Here is a 26,331-nt window from a genome sequence, read left to right on the forward strand (position 1 = left end):
AAAAAAAAGGAGTGAATTTGCACATTGACAAGAGCTCTGCACCCACCTCCCCTGCACCCTGGAATACAATGGTATGGTCGGACATCTTGCTCTTGGTGACACGAAGGGCAGCGAGTAGGCCGGCCACCGCCACTGCAGCGGTACCTGAGGGGGGTTTGGGGGGACAGAGTGACATATATGATTTAGACCTGCAAGTATGAGCTTTCCTCAAGTGAGTTACTACTGCAGTGAGAGAGTGTCAATTTGCCCTTTATGTTGCCTGCAGTAATAGCAAGCAGATTTACCGAGACAGAGAATTAGAGAGAAAATATGGTTTAGATTAGCCTGCAGAAATCACAACGGCTACTAGGGCTAATTTCTGGGGAAAGTAGTTTTATTTGACAGACAAACTAATGGCTCCTCAGACATGGTGTGACTGATACTGTGGTCTCATTAAGGATACAAAAAGTGTGGCTGTGTCCCAAATGACACCCTATTCCCTACATAGTGCACACAGGGCCCATAAGGCTCTGGTCAAAAGTAGTCCACTATAGAAGGAATAGCGGTGCCATTTGGGACACAGCCCTAGTCTGGAGTCTCTGGACTTACTGTTACATTACTGTTGTTTTCCACAGGACTCTATCAAACCCAACCCACTGGAGAGAGCGGGATCAGGGGCTCGGTGTGTGTGTTTGACATTTGAATTAGTGCTCTATGAACAATCTCTCTGATTTAAACTGAGTGATTGGATGAATGGGTGGTTGGGTGTGTGTGAGGGAGGGAAGAAGAGAAAGTGGAAAGAGAGGGAGAGATAAAGGGAAGGAGGATGATTGATCGAGAGGGAGTTTGAGTGCATGTGAAGTGTGGAGTGGTGTGTGTGTGTGCGCGCGTGTGTGTGTGGTGCATGTGTGTGGGTTCTTGTGAGAGCACGTTATCGAGTCTCTGTGCAATTGATATTTGGCATTTTGCAATCGAAGGATACTTGTACCTTGGATGTCATCGTTGAACGTGCAGTACTGGTCGCGGTACTTGCTCAGCAGACGGAAGGCATTGGTATTGGCAAAGTCTTCAAACTGAATGAGACAATCCATTCCATACCTGTGGATAAGACAGCCAAGTCAGATAAGACAACATTCGCATTCCTACTCTTTTTCTAGTCATTCGCCACAGGGCCAAGAGAGTTCAAACAAAGGAGAGAGTCGAAAATCAGAGTAATCACGTCCAGGACTGTGATAATGTTGTGCATCGACAGTAGAGGAATGTTGCACACACACACACACACACACACACACACACACACACACACACACACACACACACACACACACACACACACACACACACACACACACACACACACACACACACACACACACACACACACACACACACACACACACACACACACTTCTGTGTAGCAAATAGTGCATTGCCTCTGCCTGTACCAAGTCACTCTTCTACACCATAGGAATAAGAACCATCACAGTCCTGTCCTGGAGAGGGCACTCATTCACTGTTGAGGAGCTCCAGTTACATTTGAAACATGTGGAGTGGGATGCTGTACAAGCTTGGTGTGTTTATGCACACAATGCACACGATTCATTATGAGTGTAAATAAGCATGTTTCCATGTGCAGGCTATACCATCCAGCGATCCACTTTGTCAGTGACTTAGGCCACACAAATACAGTAAGAAACATGGTGCTCAGGACTGATTCTATGACAGGCTATTTGCCTCTGCTTAGTGACCAATCCTCAAACAGCTGTCCTCCAGGTTACTAGACAGGTTAAATGGCTGTCAAGAAGGGAGATCTGCTAGCTACCACAAAGGAACGGAAACACTATAAAACCCTTGTGTAATGGCAAGAATAGCAGGACCACCTAGTAAATTACTGAACTACTTTACAAGCTAATCCCCAGTCCACCTGACACCCTGTTCACCAACATATATGACCTCATCATCCATTAATACAAAACCCTACAAAAACACGATACACAGAAAATAAGAAATGTATTATGAGCTGCTAAAATAGCCTGGTTCCCATGCGCTCTTCCACAGTGCTGCAAATCTGTGAAAACAGAGTAACAGAAGCTCTCTCTATTTGCCAAGCCCAGTGTCACAAAGATACGATAGGGGTAGAGGAAGGGAGAGGGTGGGACATGCACTTCTAATGAAAACTCCAGGGCTCGCATTTCGGCCGCATGGCGCGGGAGGAAAATGGGGACAGGTCGAGCAAACAGAGAGCGACGGCAGCCCAGAGTATGGACCTGTCAATCATGAGGGCAAGGAGAGGGAGAGATGATGTGAGTTTCACCCCCTTGTTCTTTATGGATCTTTCTAGCTACAATATAACTTGGTTTTCTCTCCCCTCTCTCTCTCTTTCTGTCCCACTCCATTATTTCTCTCTCTACCTCTCTATTTCGCTCCCTCTCTCCATCTTTCTAGTGAGCCCCTCATACCCGGCATATGGAAAAGATTCACCCCGGCATTTCTGCAGCTTATTGTACAAATCACGAAAGTCGTTTCCCAGTTGGCCTTCTGCTGCTAAAATGCTTAAGCCTCCAGGGCAGGAGGAGGAAGAAGTGAGAGGGGGATGAGAATTAGAGAGGAAGGATAAGAGGATGAGAGCTGGGCTTCAGTGATAATAAAACTTGAGCTCCAGATCAGAGGTGGGTTCCGTCCCCGTGTCTGTCTGACCCTGTATTTCATCAGACTCAGCCATCTGTGATGCAGCGCATTCTGCAATTGACGAAGGGAGTGACTGAACGGGTGCTCAAAACGAGCACAGCAGGACCGCAGAGAGAAAATGTGTTTTCTATCAAGCACAAGAGGAAGGCAACGTACCAAAGCAGTGTAGCTATGGCTACGGGGAGGATGCGAGAAGAAGCCAAAAAAGGCACCATAAACTTTTCATTGTCTCAGGGCTGCAGGAGAGGCGCACAGCCAGAGAGGCGAGGATGCTGTCACCGCTACAGCACCACTACCGCCCCCTACCGTGCTTTATTGTGCATCGCTACGAGGTCACTCCAGTTCATCCAGAAAAACAGCTCTGTATAGGAGTTCTAATGAGGAGGACTCAATGTCCACAAGCAATCAATCAAAACCAAAATGAGAATATTTACGATGGAGGGAGAGACTGAAATCAGCCTTGGCTAGGGTCAAATCCCTGGTCATCAGGCCATACCAACAGAGAGGGAGAGGGGGAGTGAAGGCTAGATGGGTGTACCTCCGACCAGAACGAAAACCCCTGGTATGTATTGACCCCATTGTACTAACTATTTCCATTCTTCCCTAAAGCCGGTTGTCTTTCTCTGACGCCTGACGTCTGAATGGGCCCCTCACTCCCACAATGCACCTCCCAGCCTACAGTAACACACCCAAGACAAAGAGGCTGGATCTGCTTTAGGTGAGAAGCCTCTAGAAACTATTAATACGCCACACCCAGAGATGAGTAACATGCCTTTGAGAAATTCCTAAGTGAGGTTGAAGTGGAGAGAACACAGTCTCTCAGTGAGGAGGGAACAGAGAGAGAGCAAAAGAGAGAAACAGAGAGAGACGAGAAGACCTAAAGGTGTTGAGAGGAGCTCCTCTGCCCAGTGCTAAAATCAGCCCATAACGCGATGATAGCCATGAGATATTGGGGAAGATTATGGAAAAAAGGAACAATCCAAATCAAATCAAATTGTATTGGTCACATACACTCCCAATAACTGCTAAACATGTGTATCGAAATGCTTGTGCTTCTAGTTCCGACAGCGCAGCAATATCTAACAACTCCACAACAACTACCTAATACACACAAATCTAAGTAAAGGAATTGAATACGAATATACAGTATACACTACCGGTCAAAACTTTTAGAACACTTACTCATTCAAGGGTTTTTCTTTATTTTCTACTTAAAGAATCACAAATATAAAATGTATTTTGATTTGTTTAACACTTTTTTGATTTACTACATGATTCCATATGGTGTTATCTCATAGTTTTGATGTCTTCACTATTTTTCTACAATGTAGAAAATAGTACAAATTAAGAAAAACCCTTGAATGAGTAAGTGTTCTAAAACTTTTGACCGGTAGTGTACATATGGATGAGCAATGACAGAGCGGCATCGGCAAGATGCAATAGATGGTATAAAATACAGTATCCATGTATCCAAATCCATGTACTCCGACTGTGATTTGGCAGGGGGAATACGTTCTCTCTACTGTTCCTTCCAGCTCCACTCCTCAAATCAAAATCAAATCAAATTTATTTATATAGCCCTTCTTACATCAACTGATATCTCAAAGTGATGTACAGAAACCCAGCCGAAAACCCCAAACAGCAAGCAATGCACGTGTAGAAGCATGGTGGCTAGGAAAAACTCCCTAGAAAGGCCAAAACCTAGCTTCTCTGTCAACTAGACTGTCCACGCAGACTCCTAGGAGACAGAGTTGCTGCAGAGAAAACTGGAAAACACTCCATCACTGTGGATGAGAGGGACATAGTGGAACAATTCTTCCTCCTTGCACCTGCTTATGGAAGTGTTCACAAGACAGTTCATCTAGCCTGGTCCCAGATCTGTAGGTGATGAATAGCCAACTCATATGGTCGTACAACAACCATAAGAGTTGGCTTCAAAGCACAAACAGATCTAGGACCAGGATAACCTGGGTTGCTTACGCATTGGTTAAACTGTACCACATCAGGCCTTACACAAAAAAACACAAAAAAGTTGAAGAAACACACCACGTAATGCAGATAAACAAATACACTCACGCACATGCTACACATGACGCACATGCCACACATGATGCACATGCTACTTCACAATATCATATTGGAACTTAATTAACCAAAATATATTTTTAGAGGGGGATGGTACTTGATGCTGCTGTGGACCATCACAAGTATATCATTGTTGATGAAGCGGTCTTCAACTTGGCCCTCATCAGCCAACGGGCGACCGTCCAAGTGCTTGGACAACGTGGGGGAAACATCTCCATGTGCGCAGCCATCTCTGAAGATAGTGTTGTAGGATATAGGTCATTTCTTGGATCCAACAATGCTGCACACTTCATTGTGTTTCTCAATGAAATTGAGCAGGCCTGTCAAGGTGAAGGGGTCACCTATGGTATTGTGAAAGACAATGTCAGGTTTCACCATGCAGAGGTGGTTCTGGGCTCATCCCAGATTCATGACCCTATGCCTGCCCTCATACTCTCTTTTTCAAACCTTTTGAGGAATTATTTTCAACATGGAGGTGGAAGGTGTACGATCGCCATCCCCATGATTGTGCCCAACCACCTTCTGGCCATGGATGAGGCATGAAACAACATCAATGCAGACCAATGTCAAGCTTGGATTCGCCATGCCAAAAGGTTTTTCCCACGGTCCAATGGGGATATTCATGAACAATGGGGATATTCATGAACAATGGGGATATTCATGAACAATGGGGATATTCATGAACAATGGGGATATTCATGAACAATGGGGATATTCATGAACAATGGGCAAATTCATGAACAATGGGGATATTCATGAACAATGGGGATATTCACTGATGTGGATGAGCATTTATGGCCAAATGCTCAAGACAGGCTTGATGCAAATGAATGCCTGCTAAATGTTATGTTATATTTTCATTCATATAATTTGTCCCATTACATTTTATTACAGACAGTACACTTTTTAAAAATGTATTTTACCTTTATTTAACTAGGCAAGTCAGAACAAACTCATATTTTCAATGACGGCCTAGGAACAGTGGGTCAACTGCCTGTTCAGGGGCAGAATGACAGATTTGTACCTTGTCAGCTCGGGGGTTTGAACATGCAACCTTCCGGGTTACTAGTCCAACGTTCTAACCACTAGGTTACCCAGGGCGGCACGTTGCAAATATATCAGATTTGTTTGGTTGTTGTTGCATGAATGATTGCGGAGGATGTCTTCTTTGATCACACATTGGATAAATATTATGGAAATTCTAGATTTTCGGTCCATTTGGTTGGGTAATTGCCTAATGTGAAAAAGGTATAATCTACTGTAATTTACAGTACTGTAGCAAATGACTTTCAGCACTTCTAAGGGCGATTTGAAACTTTGCTATTGTTTGCCATTGGATTAAATGTTAGTTAAAACAACTACATTGAAAAGATATCATTATGTTGTGTTTTGGTGATTAAACCAATGTTCTCATTACATTTCATAATAAACTTATATTTTGAATTAATGGTTGTGTGGTGAGAGATGTTTACAGTCCAAATGAATGCAGAATGGCAGGTTTTGAATGAAAAACTGTCTGCATTACAAGTGTGACCAGTTTGGAGTTGTGTACTAAGAGTTGTGAAAATGTACCACATACTTATGAAAATGTACCACATACTTGTGAAAATAGTACCACATACTTGTGAAAATAGTACCACATAATTGTGAAAATAGTACCACATACAGTAATTATGAAAATAGTACCACATACTTGTGAAAATAGTACCACATACAGTAATTATGAAAATAGGACCACATACTAGTGAAAATAGTACCAAAGCGATTAAAAAAACTGCAATAGGTGATATTCTAGAAGGTTGGGGTTTGTTTAAGATGCTCTACGCAGAAATCACTCCGCCATTTCCTAGTTGCTAAAATTCTAATCGTTTCAGTTTATGTGACAAAACAAACAAGTTTAGTGTAGAAAATCATTGTACCATCTAAACCGCTGTGAAATATATTTTCCATAACCCAAAATATTGTATTTTCAGCTCTTTGAAGATGGTGTTCAAAATCTAAAGTAAAAGAGCAAAAACAAAACTTAACAATGGGACACATAGAAATGACACACAAGAATAGATGTACTACCTCTTCGACTTGTTTTCAATGAGAATGACCGATCTAACATTACTGTGTGAATTTGGTCGGGTCACCCAAAAAGTGACATATCTCAGCTTTAAGTGAAGCGTTAGTGAAAGGACATTAAAGAGGCTATAGGTGAGAGATATCTTTGGATGTTTCCATTAACATGCTTCGTGTAGCTGGATATTTGATTACGTCTACTACTCTTTTTTTTCCATCTGCCTATATTCATTATATGGGTTAGAATCAAATGCAACTGTTAGAATTGTGTGATTTTTCCTTTGTCTTGTGTTTAGGCCTATGCTGTATGCCTATGTGTGTTTTGTCACATTGTTATAGAATTTGCACTCCTTTGGTAGCAACACAGAAGTCTGTGTACAATCAAAACCTCTCCGCCTCTCCCTTAGAGAACATTCGAGAATGGAAAAAGAGGACATTTGCTATGGAGGAGGACGACTGGCGTTTCAGCGAGGAGATGGACCTGCTAGAGCAGCAGGAGCGAAACTTGAAAAGTTGAAGCGGGAGGAAGACATGTACCTAGAGAGGATAATGGTACAATGCACGGGGAAGCGGCCTGAAGAGAGAGCAAGAAGAGACACGGAAAACAACAACAAGACGAGTTTATCAGGAGAGAAAGAGAATGGATGAAAAGAGAGAGAGAGAGAGAGAGAGAGCAGAGGAGTACAGAGGGAGTGACAGAGGAGGAGAGAACAAGTGTGGAAGAGGTGATAAAAGAGATGGTGATAAATGACATACAGAGAAATTAAACATATGTAAAATGGAAGGAAAGAGAAAGAGGAGAAAAATATAGCCGAGGAAAAGACATGAAAAGCGAGTGACGACACAGACTATAGTGATAGTGAAGATATTCCGGATTGCAGGAGTGTGGAAATAAACCAAAAGGATGAAGTAAAAAACAAACAACAGATGCCCTTCTGTGTGATTGTGAGACCGACCATGAGAATGGTGAATGGACTGATTTGATGATAGTGAGAGTTTTTAAACAAATAAGATGAAGTAAGAGAAAGAGGGTGATGAGGAAAAGAACGTGGATTTCTAGACAGATGACGGTTGCACCAGGGGAGACAAAATCCACGAGACGACAGAAAGAGTGGGACGAGGAAAAGAAAGGAGACAGAGTTTTTGGGAGAAAGAAGAGTGTAATGAAGAATGGACAAACAGTAGGGCTAGTGAGACCAAGAAGAGAGCGATGGAAAGAAATGACCATTTAGCAGTGGTTCTCAAACCTCTCCATGGGGACCCTCAGCAGTTCCATGGATTTGAACTATCCCACAGATAGCAAACCTGATTCAACTTGTCAATGGATCATCAATTAGTCAATGAGGTGTGCTCATTCAGGGCTACAATAATATTGTTAAATGTCTGGGGTTCCCCGAGGAGTGGTTTGAGAAGAGAAACTATCAAGACCATCCAGTAATGAGTAAAAGTTAAAAAAGAGGCTCTCGAAGACCAAATCACGTTTTATTTGTCACATGCGCCGAATACAACAGGTGTCGTAGACCTTACAGTGAAATGCTTACTTACAAGCCCTTAACCAACAATGCTTTAAGAATAAAAATAAGTGTTAAGTAAAAAAATTAATTTAAAAAAAGTAAGTAATTAAACAGCAGCAGTAAAATAACAAGCGAGGCTATATACAGGGGGTACCGGTACAGAGTCAATGTGCGGGGGCACCGGTTAGTCGAGGAAATATGTACATGTAGGTAGAGTAAAAGTGACTATGCATAGATTATAAACACAGAGTAGCAGCAGCGTGAAAGAGGGGTCTGGGTTGCCATTTGATTAGCTGCTCAGGAGTCTTATGGCTTTGGGGTAGAACCTGTTAGGAAGCCTTTTTGACCTCGACTTGGCGCTCCGGTACCGCTTGCAGAGAGAACAGTCTATGACTAGGGTGGCTGGAGTCTGACAATTTTTAGGCCTGCCTCTGACACTGCCAGATATAGAGGTCCTGGATGGCAGGAAGCTTGAACCCAGTGATGTACTTGGCAGTACCCTCTACCCTCTGTAGTGCCTTACGGTCAAAGGCTGAGCAGTTGTCATACCAGGCAGTGATGCAACCAGTGATGCTCTCGATGGTGCAGCTGTATAACCTTTTTAGGATCTGAGGACCCATGCCAAATCTTTTCAGTCTCCTGAGGGGGAATAGGTTTTGTCGTGCCCTCTTCATGACTGTCTTAGTGTGTTTGGACCATGATTGTTTGTTGGTGATGTGGACATCAAGGAACTTGAAGCTCTCAGCCTGTTCCACTACAGCCCCGTCAATGAGCATAGGGGCGTGCTTGGTCCTCCTTTTCCTGTAGTCATCTCCTTTGTCTTGATCACATTGAGGGAGAGGTTGTTGTCCTGGCACCACACGACCAGGTCTCTGACTTCCTCCCTATAGGTCGTCTCATCGTTGTCGGTGATCAGGCTTACCACTGTTGTGTCATCTGCAAACTTGATGATGGTGTTGGAGTCGTGCCTGGCCATGCAATCATGAGTGAACAGGGAGTACAGGAGGGGACTGAGCACACACCCCTGAGGGTCCCCCGTGTTGAGGATCAGCGTGGTGGATGGGTTGTTCCCTACCCTTACCATCTGCAGGCGGGCCATCAGGAAGTCCAGGAGCCAGTTGCAGAGGGAGGTGTTTAGTCCCAGGGTCCTTAGCTTAGTGATGAGCTTTGAGGGCACTATGGTGTTGAACGCTGAAATGTAGTCAAGGAATAACATTCTCAAATAGGTGTACCTTTTGTCCAGGTGGGAAATGGCAGTGTGGAGTGCAATAGCAATTGCAGCATCTGTGGATCTGTTGGAGCGGTATGAAAATTGGAGTGGGTCTAGGGTTTCTGGGATAATGGTGTTGATGTGAGCAATGACCAGCCTTTCAAAGCACTTCATTGCTATAGACGTGAGTGCTACGGGTCGGTAGTCATTTAGGCAGGTTCTTTTGTCTTGCTTATTCACCCCGTGAATGGCACACATGCACACTGTATCTCAATTGTCTCAAGGTTTAAAAATCCTTCTTTAACCTGGTCTCCTCCACTTCATCTACACTGATTTGAAGTGGATTTAACAAGTGACATCAATAAGGGATCATGGCTTTCACCTGGTCAGTCTATGCCATGGAAAGAGCAGTTCTTAATGTTATGTACACTCAGTGTATATTTGCTGATGCTATCTGAACTGACAGAGGCTGCACTCCTCATTGCTCTTTTGGAATCAACGACACGAGATCCTATAGCGCCGCCTGAGACAGCGTTTTCCACCACCATTAACAAAACACTAAATTATGGAATTTCTCATGGAAGAATGGTGTCTCATCCAGGGCTCTAACTCAACAATAACAAAAATATAATTGGTAGCACTGGTGCTCACAACTTTTAAAAATTAGGAGCACAACATAAAATCTAGGAGCACCATAAAAAAAGCTTTGTTTTAAAATCGATTGAGATATAGCCTATAGGAATTCTAGCTATTTCTGAAGCACATGTGCCCTAGAAACTAATATGTAACCAAGTAAATACATTTGTTTATTATAAATAGCTAAAATGTTGATACAAATACCTGTCATTCATTCATTGTTATGATAGTCTCCTAAAGAAGCTGTTCCTTTCTTTCTGTGCACCCAAATGTTTGGATATACTGGTAAAGTTACCCGGTTGTTAGCTAACTAGCTATATAGGTATCAAACGGGACTGAACAAGGTGTAAAACAAATGGTTAGCGGCCTGTGAATAGTTTTTGAATGGTCCGTGACATTACATTTATTAATGTAAAATGCGAGTCCCCAAATAAATAAAAAATGCATTGGTAATATGGGTAAGATCAAACTGTTTGGACTAGAAACAAGCCGTTTTTATTGTAGTAATGGTGCACGTATGCCGCAACGGTACAGCGGAGCCTTATTATTACAACAATTATCCTTAAAAAAAAATACAAATATATACATGTGTACTTAGGGTTATTGTCCTGTTGGAAGGTGAACCTTCAGTCTGAGGTGAGCACTCTGGAGCAGGTTTTCATCAAGGATTTTGCTTTACTTTGCTCCATTCATTTTTCCCTCGATCCTGACTAGTCTCCCAGTCCCTGCCGCTAAAAAACATCTCCACAGCTGATGCTGCCACCACCATGCTTCACCGTAGGGATGGTGCCAGGTTTCCTACAGATGTGACACTAGGCATTCAGGACAAATTTGTTCAATCTTGGTTTCATCAACCCAAAATGTTTTGCTTCTCATGGTCTGAGAGTCCCTTAGGTGCCTTTGGCAAACTCCAAGCGGGCTGTCATGTGTCTTTTACTGAGGACTGGCTTCCGTCTGGCCACTCTACCATAAAGGCCTGATTGGTGGAGTGCTACAGAGATGGTTGTCCTTCTGGAAGGTTCTCCCATCTCAACAGAGGAACTCTGGAGCTCTGTCAGAGTGACCAGGGTTATTGGTCACCTCCCTGACCAAGGCCCTCCCCTGATTGCTTAGTTTGGCTGGGCAGCCAGCTCTAGAAAGAGTCTTGGTGGTTCCAAACTTATTCCATTTAAGAATGATGGAGGTCACTGGGTTTTGGGGGATCTTCAATGCTGCAGAAATGTTTTGGTACCCCTCCCCAGATTTGTGCCTCGACACAATCCTGTCTCTGAGCTCTATGGACAATTCCTTCAACCTCATGGCTTGGATTTTGCTCTGACATGCACGGTCACCTGTGGGACCTTATATACACAGGTGTGTGCCTTTCTAAATCGTGTCCAATCAAATGAATTTACCACAGGTGGACTCCAATAAAGTTGTAGAAACATCTCAAGGATGATCAATGGAAACAGGTTGCACCGGAGCTCAATTTAGAAACTCATAGTAAAGGGTCTGAATACTTATGTAAATAAGGTATCGGTTTTTATTTGTAATACATTTGCAAACATTTCTAAAAACATGTTTTCGCTTTGTCATTATGGGGTATTGTGTGTAGTGAGGAAATGTTTTTATTTAATAATAAGGCTGTAGTGTAACAAAATGTGGAAAAAGTGAAGGAATCTAAATACTTTCCAAATTCACTGTACATACAGTACCAGTCAAAAGTCTGGAAACACCTACTCATTCAAGGTTGTCCTTATTTTTTATATGTTCTACATTGTAGAATAATAGTGAGTACATCAACACTATGAAATAACACATATGGAATCATGTAGTAACCAGAAAATAAAAATATATTTTAGATTCTTCAAGGTTGCAATGCTTTGCTTTGATGACAGCTTTGCACACTCTTGGCATTCTCTCAACCAGCTTCATGAGGTAGTCACCTGGAATGCATTTCAATTAACAGGTGTGCCTTGTTAAATGTTTATTTGTGGAATTTCTTTCCTTCTTAATACATTTGAGCCAATCAGTTGTGTTGTGGCAAGGTAGGGGTGGTATACAGAAAATATCCCTATTTGGTAAAAGACCAAGTCCATATTATGGCAAGAACAGCTCAAATAAGCAAAGAGAAACGACAGTCCATCATTACTTTGATACATGAAGGTCAGTCAATGTGGAAAATTTGAATTACTTTGAAAGCTTCTTCAAGTGCATTCGCAAAAAAAATATCAAGAGTTATGATTAAACTGGCTCTCATGAGGACCACCACCACAGGAAAGGAAGACCCAGAGTTACCTCTGCTGCAGAGAATACATTCATTAGAGTTACCAGCCTCAGTAATTGCTTCAGAGTTCAAGTAACAGGCATATCTCAACATCAACTGTTCAGAGGAATCAGGCGTTCATGGTCGAATTGCTGCAAAGAAACCCCTACTATGTGGGAACTCCTTCAAGAATGCTGGTTGAGAGAATGCCAAGAGTGTGCAAAGCTGTCATCAAGGTAAAGGGTGGCTACTTTAAATAATCTCAAATATAAAATATATTTCGATTTTTTGAACACTTTTTTGGTTACTACATGATTCCATATGTGTGATTTCATAGTTTTGATGTGTTCACTATTATTCTACAATGTAGAAAATAGTAAAAATAAAAAACAACCCTTGAATGAGTAGGTGTGTCCAAACTGTTGACTGGTACTGTATATATTGTATATGGTAGTTTATACAGAGTCCTCTATGATCATGTTCTTACATTTATTTAGTTTAATCTTTTCTATACTTATTTCTTAATTCCTCTTATAAATCAAAATGCATTTCTTGCAGTCAAAGGTTTGTGTGTGTGCGCTGTTTGTGTGTCAGACCAAAACTAATGCTGTTTTGAGATAAACATAGATAGGGGTATGGTGTGTGCTTCAGGCAATTGTGTTGAGTAATATCATTTTTTGTCGACAGCAAGTGTTGATTCATGATGTTTATTACACACACACACTGTTCACTGATATTGGCTACTCGTTGGCGGATGGACTAGGGGTGGAGTGAACAGTTGAGGCCTCAATCAATGTGATACTTTCCTAGCACTGCTAAAGCCATCTGGGGGACGTCACCAGCACAACACAGACCTCTTTTTGACACTTTCATTCTTCTGGGATTTACGGCTCACGTGGATAATACACATTCTTACTGGAGGAAATAAGTGTTTTCCCGTTTTCCCGTGTTGGCAAGTTAAGACTATCACCTTTTGATGGGGCGCTGAGGTTTCTCACTAACTGCCAAACTTTCCCTACAGTGAGTGTAAAGCCATTTGACACACTAAAATGTTTGATACTGGTCTGAAAAAAATCCAAGATGGCTATGAGAGATGACAGGAGATTTCCCATGTGGCGGATCGCTCAGACGCGGCGGTGTTACGTCTGGACTGGCGCGTGGGATAAAAGAGGACAAATTAAAGACCCCAGCTCCTTGAGGCAACTTAATCCTCTCATCCCAGGCCGGGAGAAACCTAAACTTGTACCTGGAATCTTTCCGGAAGTGTCTTCTACTTCCAGGTTTGAGGGGGCGACAGAAGAGGAGGCATGAAGTGGGTCTTGTTCCTCTGTGTGCATACCAAGGAGCCGCTGGCCTCCATAAAGAATTTCATGGATAAGAGCACTCTGTCCAAACACAGCTGTCCAAGCAGGGTAACTCACACACACACTGTTCTAAACTTTACATATACCTGTGCAGTACACACCCTGTACCACACACACACACACACACACACACACACACACACACACACACACACACACACACACACACACACACACACACACACACACACACACACACACACACACACACACACACACACACAAGGGTCAGGCCCTGTTACCTCGGTTTTTGTTTCCATCTCCCTGTGTGTGCATCCACATTGGCTGCCTGTTCTTTCTGTGTCCCTGGAGGGCTGAGCCGAGAGGCCTGGGGGGCTGGAAGGCCAGAGAGGCTGAGAACTAAGCCTTCTTAATAAAGCCCCAGCGTCTCGCCTCCCTCTTTCCGTCTCTCCTCCAGAGAGCAAACATCTCTCAGCGACACACATTATTTCCCAAAATCCCCTCTCCATCATTAAAGACGGAAACACAGTCTGCATTCCTTCTCCCCCTACATCCGTCTGTTTGTCCGATATCCCCTAAACCCCATCTACCAAAGAGGTCTAACCCAAAGCTGGCCCCATAACCATGACGATGGACAGACAAAGACGGACGACAGAGTTGTTGGGTTCAAAAGAGGGAATCTTTTCTCATTAAATTATTTGACATGGGGATAAAAACATGGGGGAAATGGTCGAGAGGCACAGAGGGGCAGAAGTCAAAAATGTTTCAGGCATTGAAATGCCCTGTGTGCTGCCCCCTGCACCGACCCTCAATTCATGCAAACCTGATGAGAGGCCAACTCTCACAGAACCAATTGGATTGAAAAGGAAAGTTCTCCTGTTTAGCATTTGAAAATGGTCTTGCTAGTTTGAGAGGGCTCTTCATCCAAAATACTTGAACAGTGTCTAGACTCTTGGTGGGCCTTGGTTCCACTGGTTTAAAACATTGTTGACTGATCGGAGTGTTTCTGTATACTTTTCCAATAGTCTGGCCAGTGACTAAAGGAGAGGGGACACATGTACTGTTTCACAGGAGCCACCGTGGACAAGAAGTTGGCCTTAAATCTTATCAGCAGACTCAACAGCCTTGGTTTCTCAAATCACTACCTCGCCTGGTTCATCAACTACTTCTCAGAGTTCAGTGTGTCAAATCAGAGGGGCTGTTGTCCGGGCCTCTGGCAGTCTCTATGGGGGTGCCACAGGGCTCAATTCTTGGGCCGACTCTTCTCTCTGTATACATCAGTGATGTCGCTCTTGCTGCTGATGATTATCTGATCCACCTCTATGCAGACGACACCATTCTGTATACCTCTGGCCCTTCCTTGGACACTGTGTTAACTAACCTCCAGATGAGCTTCAATGCCATACAACTCTCATTCTGTGGCCTCCAACTGCTCTTAAATACAAGTAAAACTAAACGCATGCTCTTCAACCGATCGCTGCCCGCACCTGCCTGCCCGTCCAGCATCACTACTCTGGACGGTTCTGACTTAGAATATGTGGACAATTACAAATACCTAGGTGTCTGGTTAGACTGTAAACTCTCCTTCCAGACTCACATTAAGCATCTCCAATCAATAATAGAATAGGCTTCCTATTTCACAACAAAGCATCCTTCACTCATGCTGCCAAACATTCCCTCGTAAAACTGACCATCCTACCAATCCTTGACTTTGGCGATGTCATTTACATAATAGCCTCCAACACTTTACTCAACAAATTGGATGCAGTCTATCACAGTGCCATCCGTTTTGTCACCAAAGCCCCATATACTACCCACCACTGCAACCTGTATGCTCTCGTTGGTAGGCCCTCGCTTCATATTCGTCGCCAAACCCATTGGCTCCAGGTCATCTATAAGTCTTTGCTAGGTAAAGCCCCACCTTATATCAGCTCAGTCACCATAGCAGCACCCACCCGTAGCACGCGTTCCAGCAGGTATATTTCACTGGTCACCCCCAAAGCCTATTCCTCCTTTGTCCGCCTTTCCTTCCAGTTCTCTGCTGCCAATGACTGGAAGGAATTTCAATAATCACTGAAGCTGGAGACTTACATCTCCCTCACTAACTTTAAACATCAGCTGTCAGAGCAGCTCACAGAACATTGCACCTGTACATAGCCCATCTGTAAATAGCCCATCCAACTACCTCATCCCCATATTGTTATTTTTTTAATCTTTTTGCTCCTTTGCACCCCAGTATCTCACTTTCACATTCATCTTCTGAACACCTATCACTCCAGTGTTTAATTGCTAAATACTTCGCCACTACATCCTATTTATTGCCTTACCTCCCTAATCTTTCCTCATTTGAACACACTGTAAATAGATTTTTTCTATTGTGTTATTGACTGTACATTTGTTTATCCCGTGTGTAACTCTGTGTTGTTGTTTGTGTCACACTGTTTTGCTTTATCTTGGCCAGGTTGCAGTTGTAAATGAGAACTTGTTCTCAACTGGCCCATCTGGTTAACCGAAGGTGAAATAAATAAATAAATAAATAAAAATGACAAATGCTTGCATGGCCATTGATGAGCAAAGATATCAAATTATATGAGGCAGTGTGAGTATAAAAAAAATCAGCTTCAAAATATGAAGCGGCACCAAGTAAGTGCCCGGCCCGACTAAGAGCTCTCTCTCTTTCTCTCCCAGACTATAATCATTCATTCACTCAGTTTCCAACCCAATAATCATTTGTTCTCCACCAATCCAGCTTTCGGGGGAAAAGCTCTGCCATTCCCTGGAGTTGTCAAGCCACCCGGTTATTAAGGAGTCATGGCTTTCCCCTGCCAGTTGGAGGGGCCCCAGACCCTGGTCTCTGCAGAGCTGAACTTGTCTGACATTAAGCAAGGCCACATGTGACATGGGGTTGTCAGGGACAACTCTGTGTCACCGAAGCCAAAACATCAGCCACTATAGAGACAGAACTGGACTGGACACACTCCAAGCCCTAGGGAAAAGTATAGGCCTCTCCATATCCATCCCCTTATTTATACAGTCATTTAACCATCCCCACAAAGTGACAAAATATCCAGTATGAGTGTACAAACCTAATGTAGAAAAATATAAAATACCAAACAGCCCTATATCCAGTTACGAATATAAGTCCAGCGAGTCCATCTCTAACCAATCCTTTCCTGCCATGTCAAGCACTGAACGCACTGGAGACTGGGGTTTGAAAGGGCTAGATTGGTTACATCACTAGGCTGCAGGATATGATGGGTCTCTGTGTGTGTGTGTGTGTGTGTGTGTGTGTGTGTGTGTGTGTGTGTGTGTGTGTGTGTGTGTGTGTGTGTGTGTGTGTGTGTGTGTGTGTGTGTGTGTGTGTGTGTGTGTGTGTGTGTGTGTGTGTGTGTGTGTGTGTGTGAGAAAGAGAATGAAGGGAAATTTATTGAAGGGGGTAGTGTGGTCGGATATCTGACCACTTAAGTCAGCACTCAGAAACGGCCTCTACCCACAAACCAGAGGCACATACACCCTCACATTCCAACCAGTGTAAACTGAAGGCTCAGATATTCTGTACAAGCTCAGTAGACCCACACCACCATGTAACAGCATCAGCACGAGGTCAGCTTGAGAATGAGCCTGTGCTCTTTCGTCTGATGTGTAATATAAAATACAGTATGACGACATATCGACACATAGGCTTAGAACAGTATGCTGACTAAAGCTGGGCGGTTTGGACAAATATCCATATCGCGATGAATTGACTGAATTGATGCGATAACGATGAATAGAAAGATACGTTTTTCTATTATAGGCTACTTATCGTAAACAATATCAGAAAAGTGCCTGCAATAAGTGCCCAATAGACATTCATGGTAAATAAATGTATTGTATAATTTTGGAATCACTTTTATAGGAAATAAGAATACAATATGTTTCTAAACACTTCTACAATAATGAGGATGTTACCATGATTACAGATAATCATGAATGAATTGTGAATAACGATGAGAGAGAAAGTTAGAGGCATAAATATCATACCTACCAAAAATGCTAACCTCCCCTTTTTGGCAATGGTGAGAGGTCAAGCATGTCTTGGGGGTATGATATTTATGACTCCAACTTTCTCACTCATCATTATTCACAATTCATTCATGACTATCCGTATCATATACAGTTGAAGTCTGAAGTTTACATACACTTAGGTTGGAGTCATTAAAACCCGTTTTTTAACCACTCCACACATTTCTTGTCAACAAACTGTAGTTTTGGCAAGTCAGTTAGGACATCTACTTTGTGCATGACAAGTCATTTTTCCAACAATTGTTTACAGACAGATTATTTTACTTATAATTCACTGTACCACAATTCCAGTGGGTCAGAAGTTTACATACACTAAGTTGACTGTGCCTTTAAACAGCTTGGAAAATTCCAGAAAATGATGTCATGGCTTTAGAAGCTTCTGATTGGCTAATTACATCATTTGAGCCAATTGGAGGTGTACATGTGGAAGTAACTCAAGGCCTACCTTCAAACTCAGTGCCTCTTTGCTTGACATGGGAAAATCAAAAGAAATAAGCCAAGACCTCAGAAAAAAAGGGTAGACCTCCACAAGTCTGGTTCATCCTTGGGAGCAATTTCCAAATGGCTGAAAGTACCACGTTCATCTGTACAAACAATAGTACGCAAGTATAAACACCATGGGACTACGCAGCTGTCATACCGCTCAGGAAGGAGACACGTTCTGTCTCCTAGAGATGAACGTACTTTGATGCAAAAAGTGCAAATCAATCCCAGAACAACAGCAAAGGACCTTGTGAAGATGCTGGAGGAAACAGGTACAAAAGTATCTATATCCACAGTAAAACAAGTCCTATATCAACATAACCTGAAAGGCCGCTCAGCAAGGAAGAAGCCACTGCTCCAAATCAGCCATAAAAAAGACAGACTACGATTTGCAACTGTACGTGGGGACAAAGATCATACTTTTTGGAGAAATGTCCTCTGGTCTGATGAAACAAAAATATCACTGTTTCGCCATAATGACCATTGTTAAGTTTGGAGGAAAAAGGGGGAGGCTTGCAAGCCAAAGAACACCATCCCAACCGTGAAGCACGGGGGTGGCAACATGTTGTGGGGGTGCTTTGCTGCAGGAGGGACTGGTGCACTTCACAAAGTAGATGGCATCATGAGGCATGAAAATTATGTGGATATATTGAAGCAACATCTCAAGACATCAGTTAAAACTTGGTAGCAAATGGGTCTTCCAAATGGACAATGATCCCAAGCATAACTTCCAAAGTTGTGGCAAAATGGCTTAAGGACAACAAAGTCAAGGTATTGGAGTGGCCATCACTAAGCCCAGACCTCAATCCTATAGAAAATTTGTGGGCAGAACTGAAAAAGCATGTGCGAGCAAGGAGGCCTACAAACCTGCTCTGTCAGAAGGAATGGGCCAAAATTCACCCAACTTATTGCGTGAAGCTTGTGGAAGGCTACCTGAAACGTTTGACCCAAGTTAAACAATTTAAAGGCAATGCTACCCAATACTAATTGTGTGTATGAAAACTTCTGACCCACTGGGAATGTGATGAAAGAAGTAAAAGCTGAAAAAAATCATTCTCTACTATTATTCTGACATTTCACATTCTTCAAATAAAGTGGTAATCCTAACTGACCTAAATCAGGGAATTTTTACTAGTATTAAATGTCAGGAATTGTGAAGAACTGAGTTTAAATGTATTTGGCTAAGGTGTATGTAAATGTCCGACTTCAACTGTACATGTGACATCAATATATATATATATTTTTTTGAAAATAATTCCAAACACTGATAGGAGATATGTACGCAAAACATGTGCATTTGACATTTTAGTCATTTAGCAGATGCTTTTATCCAGAGTGATTTACAGTAAGTACACTCATCCTAAGATAGCTAGTGGAGACAACCACATTTCACAGTCAAATATACAGGATACGAACATTCCATTCCAGCTAAACAATGGATATATAGCGTCCAATTTAGATTTTAATGAAAAGACACAAATCAGAAAAATTGGTGGATAAATGCATTTTGGGAAAAAAAACTCTTCATACGCAGTTCCTAGGCTGATAAGGGCATTTGTGCATAAACCCTTTCAGAGTCACTGTCTTGAACCTTAGATAAAATAGAGTACAAGGCAGAAGTGTTGAGGTGGGATTCTTGGGCAGTAGTCATATACAGTACCTCATTTTCACTATAGGGTGAATCTGAACCATACTGTGCTGGCTCAGATATTTTTGCATGCCGTCCTTTCCAGCTTGGTTCCATTGCCTATGGTGGATGTGTAGCCAGACTAGCCCTGTACATCTCGGGCTTAGCTCGGCTAAGTAGTGTGAAAATAGTTCTACTGTACCTGTCCGACACTGCCTTCATAAACTCCTCCAGCAAGTCATCATAGGCCTGGCCTCGAATCCTCTTGTGTCTCAGCCCAATGTATAGAGGGTCCTTCAGCAGCTCCTAGAAAAGAGGGGGGAGAGGGAGGGAAGGTTAGAGTCAGTTCGTACAGTATATAGTGGTAAAGATTTCACACAGACCCAGGGGTGGAGGAGAACTGCTTTTTCCATCTGCGGCAGCTGGGTATGTCACACATACTGTAGGAGCGGACATCATACTGTGAGGCACGCTATGCAGAGACAGAGAGTGTTTGGACTGGTTGGATTCCATTGACTCCTGCATTTTAGACCACTACTTATCCAAAAAAAGACTGGGTTAGAGTTCACAAGGCCTCGATCCCTCAGATTCAGCAAAGCCCATTCCCCCACAACCACACTGCAAATCCATTACACACTGACTGTCCTAGTCACTGGATGATAATGGATAGAACTGTGTGACATAAGTAAGATTTACAACTATGATTATAATCTCTTTGGTGTGGAACTAAAAAAAAAATAAAACATGGGGGAGAAAGTGAGACATGATTTGGTGTTTGGATTTACATTCAAATGAATTGGGAGAAAGAAAAAGGGAAGTATTTGTGTGTGTGTGTGTGTGTGTGTGTGTGTGTGTGTGTGTGTGTGTGTGTGTGTGTGTGTGTGTGTGTGTGTGTGTGTGTGTGTGTGTGTGTGTGTGAGAGAGAGAGAGTGTCCATGCACATGTGTGTTTGACAAAAGAGTGCATAAGACAGGAAGATAGATGTGTGGTCTAAATGTGGGAGACCCCTGCTCCTACGAGGCCTTTCCTTTGTGCCCTTAAGCACTCAACAACCCCTGCAGTACCGGTTCCAGCTCAAGCAATTTATGGTTTTTAATAACCACTCTCAAATGCTATTTCTGGGCAACGTTGTCCCCTTAAAAGTAAAATCCACAGTAAAATGGACAGATAGCACACACACACACATTCTCACACAGGAAGCAGCTTGTGTCCTCTTTTAAAAGAAAAAAGAAAACAGTGGAAAAACTAAAGTAGTAAGGAAGAATCAAGTGATATTGACACACACACACACACACACACACACACACACACACACACACACACACACACACAACTGTAAGCCTCAGCCCCCTATAATGTGAACCACGTGTCGTTGATTCCAAAAGAGCAATGAGGTGTGCATAACATTAAGAACGGCTCTTTCCATGGCATAGACTGACCAGGTGAAAGCCATGATCCCTTATTGATGTCACTTGTTAAATCCACTTCAAATCAGTGTAGATGAAGTGGAGGAGACCAGGTTAAAGAAGGATTTTTAAACCTTGAGACAATTGAGATACGGATTGTGTATGTGTGCCATTCAGAGGGTGAATAAGAAAGACAAAAGATTTAAGTGCCTTCGAACGGAGTATGGTAGTAGGTGTCAGGCGCACCGGTTTGTGTCAAGATCTGCAACGCTGCTGGGTTTTCCACACTCAAAGGTTTCCTGTGTGTATCAAGAATGATCCACTACCCAAAGGACAGCCAGCCAACGTGACACAACTGTGGAACGCATTGGGAGTCAACATGGGCCAGCATGTAGAACGCTTTCGACAATTGTACAGCCCATGCTCCAAGGAATTGAAGCTGTTGAGGGCAAAAGGAAGGGGGGGATACCACTGACCCTCACCAAACCAAAAGTGTTGGCCTTATCACCCTTGTTGGTTTGAATTCCATTTTTGTTGGCACTTTTCACTCCTCACAAGGGCTATTATGGGGAAACAAAGTCAAGACTAACTGGTAATGCTTAGATCCCTAAATGACCTCATTGCCGTAGGTAACAGCTCAAATTAAACTTCTGGACAAAAATGTGGAAGTAGTTTGCTGAAGGTTATTGGTAGAATTAATCCACCCTCCCAAAACTGTTCATAGAAAATTGTTCCTTTGGTCAGAAAAGTGCACCGGTTTTCTTTTTTTGTGTGCAAATACCACAGGTCAAACCTTATCGGCCTATCATACTCCTTTACTAGAGTTTCAAATGCCACTGCTGCTGGCTGTATTTTTATCAGGCCTCGTTTTTGGCTAAAAAACACCACACCCTTTCACCAAAGGTTGGATCAACAGAAAGGAGGAACCAGGGTGATGGGAAAGGTGAAATAAGGTTTGGTTACCATCCCCAAGTCCAGTTCACATCCCTCCCCATTCCCCATTGTGTTGCTTGGCGCAGCCTCGTAATACACACGGCTTCATTTACTGCCATTCCATCCTTGAAATATTTCGCTATAGTTAGTCCATTTTATTGCCATCCAAGCTGGCTTGTTATGAAAGTTGTTTCGGTGACGGCCAGATTGAGACAGAGAGAAAGAGGGATAGAGTAACTATGCTAGCCCTGCAGCCCTTTGACTGAGGCCTGGGTTCAGAGGGCCCCTGTATGTGATTTATCACACACACACTCTACATCAAAGCTTGGTCTACTCTACAAAGTGTCTCTTCTTCGCTGTGGTCAGCTAGTGTGTTTTATTGTGTGTTTTAATACTGTACTTCTTCTATGTCTTATCTATCTCTGGCATGTGTCTGTAAAGAGAGCCCTTGGAGCCAGGTTTCTTAATCCGGGAGTGGGATGTCCTCCCTAGGATCCTGCCAGTCTTCTACGCCAATCCTGGCCCCCCTGTCTGCTCCACTGTCTGCTTCAAGGGACCGTCCTCCTCAGTGAATTTCATATTTTTTTTTGTAATTGTCAAACATTTTAAAAGCTATCATTTTTAGATTCAACTATACAAAATATATCCATTTGTCTACCAAATAATTGCAAAAACAGTCTACAGTAGATGGGGTAGTCGGAGGACATCCTCCTCTGGTTACATTTACTTCAATACAAAACCTACAGTAGGGAGCTCATGGTTCTCACCCCCTTCCATAGACTTACACAGTAATTATGCCAACTTCTGGAGGATGTCCTCCAGCCTATCAGAGCTCTTGTAGCATGAACTGACATGTCCACCCAATCAAAGGATCAGAGAATTAATCTAGTACTGAAAGCATATGCTACAGCAACAGTAGCTAGCACTGCAGTGCACAAAATGTTGTGAGTAGTTGACTCCCTCCCTCCCATCAGCATTCAACACCATAGTACCCTCCAAGCTCCTCATTAAGCTTAAAGCCCTGGGTCTCCACCCTGCCCTGTGCGATTGGGTTCTGGACTACCTGACAGGCACAACCCATCACCGGGGGCAAACTACCTGCCCTCCAGTACACCTACGGCACCCGATGTCACAGGAAGGCCAAAAAGATCATTAAGGACATCAACTACCCGAGCCACTGCCTGTTCACCCCGCTACCATCCAGAAGGCGAGGTCAGTACTGGTGCAGCAAAGCTGGGACCGAGACACTGGAAAATAGTTTCTATCTCAAGGCCATCAGACTGCTAAACAGACATCACAGACTCACAAATGCCGACATACAGACTTGAAATCATTGGCCACTAACAAATGGATCACTAGTCACTTTAAGGCCACTTTAATAATGGTGTTTACATATCTTGCATTACTCATCCCATATGTATATACTGTATGTTATACCATCTATTGCATCTTGCCTATGCTGCGCGGTCATTGCTCATCCATATATTTATATCTACATATTCTTATCCCATCCCTTTACTTAGATTTGTGTGTATTAGGTAGTTGTTGTGGAATTGTTAGATTACTTGTTGATATTGCTGCACTGTCGGAACTAGAAGCACAAGCATTTGCTACACTCAATAACATCTGCTAACCATGTGTATGTGACCAATAAACTTCGATTTCATTGGAGAAAAGACAATAGTTTTGAACAAATACATTTCTTAAAAGACTAAGGAGAAACAATAGAGGTTGTTTTTTTCACTTACTTAGCTAGGAAATTCAGCTAGCTAGTTTAGCCTATTCAAACACTGCTGAAACAGAGGGATGCTGTTAGCTAGGTGGCTATGACTATCCAATACAACACTGGAACTCTTCGAAGTCAAGTTACGCTTCTGGTTTTACTAATTTATTGCCACCGGGGCCTGCCGGTGTTACTGCTAAACTGTTTACTGACTGTACACTAAGGTTACCGCATTATTGTAGCTGGTTTACTAACGTGTTAGTTCTATTAGCTATGTTAACTAGCTAATATGGTGACAATGATCTAGGCTGTGTGTAGCAGTTATGATATGGTTTGGCTTGGAAAGTTTTTTTTGCCTGGTCACATACAGCTGATGTGTTATGCATTGAAGTCCACAAGCGAAGGGAAAAGGTTAGAGGAGGAGAGCGCATAGATGCGAGAGGGAATACAACGTGGCTGCTATAAAAGTGAACTGTGTTTGTGTGAGATCAGGGGTGTATTCATTCTACCGATTCTGTTGAAAAACATTTCTTAAACGTAGCAAACAGAGCGAAACAGGGCTAAACATACCTGAAATTGTCCAATAGAAAGTCATGTTTGCAACTGTTGGACTAATGATTACACCCTAGATCAGCTAGATGCAGGCAAGATTGTGCAAGGCAGTATTGAATGTGTCTGTCCATGTGTCACCGTGTCAAATTTTTCACTCGACCTGTGTGCACCTACGCTGTAAACTTTCATTCATTGGCTAGGTTTTAGCAACCTCATGATGGGTACAGGGAAAATTAGAGTATCATGTAGTAGCCTACACCTATCGATGCTCCATTGAACGAGGTGAATGGAATATGAATGACAGTCATCCAATATGCTGTAATAGAAATAAGGCCATTCTCATGAAAAAAAAAAATCTGACTCCCTCATCTTAAAAACGGTACCGACTGCCACAGATCTGTTCAACTGAAGACATGACGCAAGGGAATTCTGATCCCCCTGGGAAGAAGTGATCTGGAACACTATCATGCCTCATCAAGACCGGAGCGTTTAGATTCCGTGGAGTCTGGGGGTGGGGGGGAGGGATTTAAGGGGGTGGTCTATTTGGACAGAGCTGGGACAGGCTCTGTGTCACAAATTGACAATGACACTGTCAATCAAAACAAGTATACCCATTAACAACTCCCAGAGTAACTTTAAAGCCCCTGACATTTTCAAAACCTTCCACCCCAGGTATTGACACAGGTCTCACCACTCACTAAAACAACATCGTCAACCATGTTCATAAAAGGTCCATGTATGACAACTCAATGATTGACTTTTACAAGACGCTAGATTGCTTTCTTGTGTGCATACTATATCCGAGGAAGGAGATACCGTAAAAACAGTTCTAATCTCATGTATTGGCTCAGTTGACACAGCACTGAGGTGTTGAGACATGTCGACTTTCTCCCTGAGATACTCTTCTGTTGATCGCCTGAGCTGTTCTTTCTGCTTTCAGGTGGAACCGACCTTGTTCAAAAGCAACAGTCAGGGTCTGTTTAGGACAGAGAGGTAGGAGAGGGAGGGAAGAGTGGGGGATGAGGGAGCAGAGTGGGGGGGGGCGATAGGGGCCTGTCTGAAGGGATGACCCCCTTTGGGTCCAGGAGAGTGCACCCAACACAAGACAAACAACGCATTGTGTGGGATGACATCACCGGGGTCTCATTTCAGAGTGTGTGTTGTGACACAGAGGTTATACCAGGTAATATCAGTGAAAGGGATAGAAAGAGAGTGAGTGGGAGAGAGAAAGAGCGAGATGAGGGCCAAATTTACCATAACACTCACTGTTTAGTTTATTTCTCACAAGCCACATTTAGATTAATGGCCATTTAGAGAGAAAAAAAATTATGTGTTGTATACTCACTCTACAGACCTGTTTACTGGGAGGGAAAACAACATGCAGACACAGAGACATGTCTTACTGATGAGTGTGAGTAGATATGTCTGTGTGTGGGAAATAGACAAAGGAGAGAGGAACGAGAGAGAGATGTGCATCTGTTTTTGTGAGTACGTGCTTGTGCTTGTGCATGTGATGGGGTGTTAGAGAGCTGAATGATGCATCAGAAACAGTATGTGTGTTTGTGTGTGGTAGCAGGGCTGTGTAGGATTAGCTGTGGCTGTGTAGGATTAGCGATGGTTTACACAAGAGATGATCCACTTCCCGCATTCCAGTGCACCTAGAGAAGCGCACGCCTCCAAAGCGCCTTACACAACACAGCACAGCACAGCCCATCCCATGCATCAGTCACATCCTATACAGGAGCTCTGCCATATCCCATCTGTTTACTGGACATGTTCCCAAAACATTCCCCCTT

General features: G+C 43.0%; 1 protein-coding gene and 1 long non-coding RNA gene across 2 annotated transcripts in view; one reads left to right on the forward strand and one right to left on the reverse strand.

The window, feature by feature from the left end:
• LOC118364198 (NADP-dependent malic enzyme-like) overlaps positions 1–26,331 on the reverse strand; it is a 135,157-nt gene that overhangs the window by 6,678 nt on the left and 102,148 nt on the right. Inside the window, exons 6-8 of the mRNA XM_035745517.2 lie at positions 20,124–20,227; positions 968–1,077; positions 47–144 (exon numbers count right to left, since the gene is read on the reverse strand). Coding sequence (XP_035601410.2) covers positions 47–144; positions 968–1,077; positions 20,124–20,227 — 312 coding nt within the window. The remainder of the gene's footprint in view (positions 1–46; positions 145–967; positions 1,078–20,123; positions 20,228–26,331) is intronic.
• LOC118364201 (uncharacterized) lies at positions 1,132–6,242 on the forward strand. The gene is made up of 3 exons (XR_004821534.2): positions 1,132–2,282; positions 2,425–3,385; positions 4,837–6,242. It is a non-coding gene; the product is annotated as an uncharacterized LOC118364201 (long non-coding RNA).

Source organism: Oncorhynchus keta, chromosome 31 (assembly GCF_023373465.1).
Source record: "Oncorhynchus keta strain PuntledgeMale-10-30-2019 chromosome 31, Oket_V2, whole genome shotgun sequence".
NCBI lineage: Eukaryota > Metazoa > Chordata > Actinopteri > Salmoniformes > Salmonidae > Oncorhynchus > Oncorhynchus keta.